We start from the raw sequence: 6,797 nt of genomic DNA on the forward strand, positions 1-6,797 counted from the left end.
AGCCAACCAGCATCTTATAATAGGCCTCTGTCTCTTACTATAGCTCTCGGACTGTTTTGAAAGAGGTCTCTTCCTAAACTATTTTACCAAATAGATCCTCTTCATATTCGAAGTGGTGAAGGACTTACTAGATGAACTCAGGATATTTAGAGCTATACAGTATTCCCTGATGAATCATTATTTTAGAAGAGTACTATAAGAATAATCTGTACAAGTTTGTGAAGTTTCAAGCATGTAGAAGTGCTTAAATATAGTCAAAGGTGTCAGAAGAAATGCAGACACCTGCCTACAACCTTAATGTCACACATTATGGTTGAAAAGAAAAATGCTTTCCACAGAGTTTCTAGCTCTTGCAATCACAAACTAAATTCTCTACACAAAACCAAGCGTTAACTTCCTGAACCCGCAGGCAGCCTGAAGCAGTGACTCACCATGTGCAAGCTCCCTTTGCGCCCTATTAGTTTTATCGCAGTGTCAACCCTCAGCCTATTAATGACACTTGAAGGTCTTCATTAACTATTTCACCACTGATTTCAGACCATTAAGCAGCTGGGAATAAGCCCAGGGGAGTAATGGTGTAATTTAAATGGCTGGAAAGGAAAAAAGCAGAAGGAGGAAAACAGTGAACAAGCAGTCATTTTATAACAAAGCCTTCTCAGCGAGTAAAGCAAATATAAATTAAGCGGTAAAACAGTGCTTAACAAGCTGTTAGGCTTTTCTCCTTTGTCTGAAAACAGTGGAAGTAAAAAAAACTTAGATCTCTGTCTCCTACGTTGTGCAATGCGTGGGCCTGTTTAGGGTAAGCTTTCATTACTTACCAGCACTGCTACTAAATCAAGCTATTCCAAGCTGGCAGAGACACACACCACAGAGCTCCTGCTCAGTGCACCACTTCAGCAAATGACTAGGTTTTATCACCCAGCGCAGAAGCAGACAACTGAGAAGTACGCATTTCTTTCAAGATAACCACAAGTTAGTTTCCCTACTGCACGTCGTAGGGCAGCACGTACAAAGAACACTGCACTCCGATCCGTTCCTGTTTCTCACTCGCGGCTCTCGTGGCCACGTTTCTGAGAAAGCTTCGGAAGCTAGCAATGCACAAAGCAGTGCTGCAAGGTGGCTCAACCTCAAATAAAACAAAACAAAAATAACTTTTAAAAATCACTGTTCCGGGCATGGCTACCAAGACCTGTCTCACTAGTAGCCAACACAGAGTTCGCAACTTAGAGCTCTAAGTCACACAAGTCTTCCCCTCACCATGAGGTAAGGGATTCACTTGTCACCATCACGTCTGTTTCCACACTTTATATAAACATTACATATTACAAGCTATGCAAAATGAAAATCATTAACATGATTAAAAACAAGCTTTTTTTTTTTTTTTTTTTTTTTTTTTAAATATTCAGAGCTATTAAAAATACCCAGGCTGAAATCAAATGTGATTTGCACTATGAAGAGTTTGTCAGGAACCCACTTAAAGTAGGCACAACCACCAGAAAAATTTAACTGCAGAACTAAGTCTTCTGTGACTTTAATGAAAACTCAGCTGCCTCCAAGCCAGCTCTTGCTTGCATAAAGGTATCCGGAAGGTTACCACCTGAAACGAAGCTAGGCAAAGCTATAGTGAGCACAAGGCTGTTGTTACTGCAGAACTAACTCTTAAAAAGACTAATTTGTCTTTGGGGTACCTTCTCCACCCAAGACACCCTGACCCCACACGTGCAGCAGCTTTACTAAAAAGCACTTGAAGCAACACTGACAGCATTATCATACAGTCTGGTGTTCTTCTGAGGGAAGGGAAGGCCTAAGGATAATTTAGGCATATCAGACCTTTTCATAAAGGTGTTACTCCTATTTTTAAAGATACAAACAAGTATAACACATATACATGTGTTTCATTCCCCCAAAATGCAGTAATCCCAGCAATAAACATTAATGACATGAACTCAATGCTTAAACTCTGCTTTCCTTGGAAGTCCCCTCTCAAAGGAGCAGTCGGTAAGCACAGCTTTAGTCATCATGCTACCCTCCAGAACAGTCTGACAAGTCTATGAGAATCAAAGAAATCCATGGTCCCTCTCTCAGGCCCTTCAGCATGCCTTCTCACATTACACGCTACACTACATAACTAAAATTGACAGTTCTTAATTATTTTTCGATTACAACCTCAAAATACATTTTCTTGCTTTCCATTGTGTCTACAACTTCACTCAAGTAAGCAGTGTAAGTGGTATCCTTTTTATTCAAAGAGCTATCATCTGTAGAGCTTCCACTACGTCAGCACCTAACACGCACGTCCAGATGCAAGTACTTGCCTCACTGACTGGTAATGTAAAATGCAGGATAATTTAAAAAACGGAATCAGTGCTAGAAGCTTGTAAGTTTTCCAAGATACCTCAACTGGTTGGCCCTCAGACAGCAAGGCACAGTGCAATACAGCAGTGGAGCGTTACTCTAACCCAGCTGTCATTTGGCTATTTTACACGAAGTTCAGGGGAAAGGAGAGGAGCGAACAGACTTCTTCACGCACTGAGCAATTATGTGTAGGAGGGCAGACAGTTTTCAGTCACTTTGATTCAGAAGACGAATTATTTGTGCATTAAGCAGCTTTCTTGCCCTTTTCTGCCCTGCTTTGAGAAAAAAGTAATCATAATTGCAGCCTGAGAAAGATTACAGTTCGCTACTTGCCTAAACACTCTGCTGTTTTGTACAATTCGATAAAAGCAAAATTTCAGTTAAGACTTTTTGAAAAATATGAACTGATAGAAGACTTGAGAGAAAGTTGAAGGATTCTTTTAACCCTTACTAAAAGGTATTTTTATGGTGTTAAAAAATAACTCATACCTGTCTTCATCACCATCAACGGGAATAGATATGCCAAACACTGAGCTGGCAAGACTGTTCATAGGAGTACTCGCAGGTAACTGAAGAGGGTTTGCTAGAGCATCTGGAATGGGAGGCTTCACAAGAGGTTTATTTTCAGCTGTAAGAGAAAGTGGTGGCTGAGGTAGGGGTTCCGATTTTCTTCTAGTATCATCGATCTGGCCTACTATGGGTTGAGCTTGAGTCTGAAACTGTCCAAGGTTTGACTGTGGCAGATTCGTAGGTACGTTAGGGGCGCCTTGTATTAAGGAGTGTCCGACATGCTGCTGCTGGACAACACCGGTACTTCTACTGACAGAAGTGTGGCTAGTCAGCTGCGACTGGACCAGCGTAACAGGGACATTTGGCATAGTAACAGAAGTGGTAGACACACTAGGCACGCTTGTACCGGGCACAACTGCAGGCACGTTCTGAACTCCAGAAACCACGGCATGGGGAGCACCAGGCATTCCAGACACTTGACTGCTTCCACCCATTTGATGCTGAGTCACAGATTTCTGTTGCACAACCCCCGCGTGTCCAATCCCTTGCTGCACCACACCTCCTGGTTGCGGAACGGCAGTCTGACCAGCTTGTGTCTGGCCACTCTGCATTACTGCCGATCCCTGTCCGACCGCTTCACCCGGCTGCGCCGACACCCCCATCACAGCTGCTCCCACAGGTGAGGGGTTCTGGCCAGCCACCTGGCCCACAGGCAGGCTGGAAGCCACAGTACTTGGAACAGAGCCTGCAGCAGCTTGTTGAATAGCTCCTTGAGACTGCATAATTGTCATGTGTTGCATGTATTCAGACTGACCAGAAGGTTGCGTCGGCAATAGATGTACGGGTGGTGGAATCTGGGACTGAGAATAAGCAAATTGTTGAGGCTGAGTCACTGGTATGCTCGCTTGCTGCACCTGCTGCTGTGCCACAGGCATGCTGGGCTGGCCTATTGTTACACTTGGAGGTGCCATGCCTTTCCCATTGGGTCCAGCCTGTGCAACACTCTGCGTATTCACTTGTGGCTGCGATTGCTGCGGCACCATCATTTGCTGATTTGCTACTGAAGCCCCTGAAAACATAGGCTGAGCAGTACTTTGAGGCATGGCCCCACCTATGGGTTGCTGTGGCTGCTGTTGTTGCCCGATGACAAAACTAGGTTGCTGTAGGCTCATCTTCTCTGTCTGGAGCAGCTGTGACACAGCAGTAAGGGAACTGTCAGCTATGGAATCAGGGCCATGTGCTGATGCTGGCACAGCGGAGACCACGACGGAACCTCCTGTGGCACCAAGACCGCTGTCCCTCTCTTGAGCGGCCTGCTCGAAGGTGCTACTGTGCCTAATGCAATCTCCAGTCCTGCCCAGGACACCACCACCATCAGAGTCCCGGTCATAGTACTCCATACACGTCCATCGTCCTCGCCTGTAGGGCTCGCCTGTGCCATGGTCCAGCTTGATCACCCTGAAGCGGGAGCTGCACGCAGCAGCCACTGTCTGAGACATTGTCCCAGGGGCGGCAGCTGCAGAAGGCCCTGTGGAGGGCAAGGCAGTTTGAGCGCCGCTGCCTCCTGCCACGGCAGCGCCAGGGGCGGCAGCTGGCAGGGGCACGGCAGAGCTCTTGGGCACAGCCCCCCCGCTGGGGGCCACGGCTGGCGGAGCGGCGGCTCCCCCGCCAGCAGCCGCGGCCAGCTGCCCGTCCAGGAGGAGGTTGGGAGAGACGCTGCCGGGAGTTTCGGCCTCGCCCACGTTGTTGAGAGTCTCTTCAGAGGAGCTCCGCTCGCAGACGTCCTCGGGGCCGTAGTCGGTGGCTCGGGAAACGTCGAAGATTTCCGAAGACACGTCCTCGGTGCGGGACTCGTCGGGGTCGTCCAGGCTCTCCGTGTCCTCGGTGATGCTGCTGGCCACCTGCGCCGTGGTCACGCTGGTGATCTGGAAGCAGCTCTTCTTCTTGGCCGGCATCTTGGACATGTTTCCGCCGCGGGGAGGGGCTCCGGCAGCCGGGGCGCGGCGAGCGCGGCGCCGGCCGGGGGCGGCGCGGGCTGTCACGGCGTGCCGGCCGGGCCCCCGGCGCTGCCGCGCATCCTCCGGCGCCTTCCTGCCCTGCGGCGGGCCCGGCCGCGGCGCTCCCGCTCGGGGGCCGCGCGGGGGGCGGTGGCGCCGCTCCTCCTCTTCCTCCCCGGCCGCAGCCCTCCTCCCGCGCCGGGCCGCGGGGCCTCCTCGGCCTCCTCCTCCTGCTGCTGCTGCTGCCGCTCCCCGGCCCCGCTCCGCGCTTCCTGCCGCTCGGCCCGGCCCGGCCCGCCGGGTGGGGGGCGCAGGGCGCGGCCCGGGCGCGGGCAGGGGGCGGCGGCAGAAGCGCCCCGCGGCCCGGCCCGCCCGAGGGCCCCGCGCTGGCCGGGCGAGGCCCAGGCGGCCCCGCGTCCCCCCGCCCCGCTCCGCGCTCTACCTGGACACCAGCGCCAGGCGCATCCTGCTCGGAACCGGCCGCGGGCGAGTGCCGCGGGCGGAGGAGGCGGGCGGCGGCCCCTGTGCGGCGAGGACGGCGGCCGGGCTGGAGGCCGGGCTGGAGGCCGGGCGGGCGGCGGCCCCTGCGCTGCGCTGCGCCGGCCCCGGGCGCGCGGGCTCCGACTGCGGCTCCCTCGCCCAAGATGGGGCTCAAGTCCTGCCGCGCGGCATGCCGGGAGCGGGGCCGCCCCGCCCCCCGACGCCGCGGCGCGGTGACGTCACGGCCCGCCGGGCGTTCGTCACGGGGCGGGGCCGCGCGGCCTGGCCCTGCGCAACGCGGCCCCGGCCCCGCCCCGCCCCGCCAGCAGGGGGCGCGCTGCCAGGGCCGGGGGCCGGGGGCGGGGCTGGGGGCGGGGCTGCAGCGCCCGCCTCGGAGCCGCCCCGGAGCCCCGCGCTGCCCCCCCCGCCCCGCCCCTCCCGCCCCCCCAGCGCGGGCCGCTCCCCGCCTCGCGGCCTCCTGCCCGGCCGGGCCTCGCAGCGGGCCGGGGCTTTCTCCTCGCTGCTTTGCACCGCGTCCTCTGCCCGCCCCCTGTACGCCGCTACGGGCCGCCTCTCAGCCCTGTTTCTCTTTGCACTAACTCGTCCCTCGTTATTTGCTGTCCCCGTATTCTTCAAAGCCCGCCTTGCAGAGGTCCTTTGTTCTGCACGTGTTCGGAGGCGATGAGCTGCGAGCGCAGCACCCTTCTGCCTTTGTGCTCCTTAATGAGTTTGAATTCCCCTCTGAACTGCATCTCCACTGCCTGGATCTCCTTCTGGCAGACAGGAGTTTTCCCTCTCGGCGTGAGATGAGTTCCACCAGGCAGCTCGATCTGGAATAGCTCCTACCTGGTATCCACTGGAGGATAACACACATTCTTTATCTTCTGCTTGCTGCCATCTGTTTTACTTCCTCTGGCCCTGCGATTGAACCTGCATTCTTAGAATTTGTCTTTTATATTCAGCCCTGACTTTGGAGAGGAAAGAAGACAATTCCCCAAACTTCCTCCCAAACAAAGCCCCCCGACACACATTCCTTTGTTTCCTGTGCTCTCTCCACAGTATGATTTCAGATATACAAATGTTAGAAAGGAAATGTAATGCAGACAGTGCAAGATCTTTTAAAATGCATAATATCATCTCAATACTGAATTGCAATGTTAAACTTTTGTATTTCAGTCTAAGAAATGTCTCGTGTCCGTGAGAATGTCTATTTTTGGCATAGGATGTAAGGTGTTAGGCCTTAAACCTTCCTTTAGCCCCTAAACTATTACTCCCTATTCTGCAAGTTAATCGAGTATAATTTGACAAAAGAAAGGAAATCTATATTAGAGAAGAGAGAATAACGCTTATTTGACAAGTTTCGTTTTAACAGGCAGCATTTGGATGTGTCTGGGAGTTTTTGAATTACTTACAACAATGGTGGATTAAATAGGAAAGATAAAAGTCATGCGGCTG

At 52.9% G+C, this 6,797-nt stretch overlaps 1 protein-coding gene across 13 annotated transcripts in view; it reads right to left on the minus strand.

Annotated features, from left to right (window-relative positions):
• TSC22D2 (TSC22 domain family member 2) overlaps positions 1-5,514 on the minus strand; it is a 31,517-nt gene extending 26,003 nt beyond the window's left edge. For 7 of the 13 annotated variants that reach the window (XR_014695907.1, XR_014695910.1, XM_084529428.1 and 4 more), the window contains exon 1: positions 2,845-5,513. Coding sequence is in view for 9 of the 13 variants with exons in the window: in XM_084529428.1 (XP_084385554.1) it covers positions 2,845-4,829 (1,985 nt within the window). In the remaining 4 variants the exon portion in view is untranslated. Of the gene's footprint in view, positions 1-1,010; positions 1,127-2,844 lie in introns of all 13 variants that reach the window. The other 6 variants (XR_014695908.1, XM_084529420.1, XM_084529427.1 and 3 more) reach the window with 5 other exon arrangements.
• Between the last annotated feature and the right edge of the window lie 1,283 nt (positions 5,515-6,797).

This window comes from Aythya ferina (assembly GCF_964211825.1).
Source record: "Aythya ferina genome assembly, chromosome: 9".
NCBI lineage: Eukaryota > Metazoa > Chordata > Aves > Anseriformes > Anatidae > Aythya > Aythya ferina.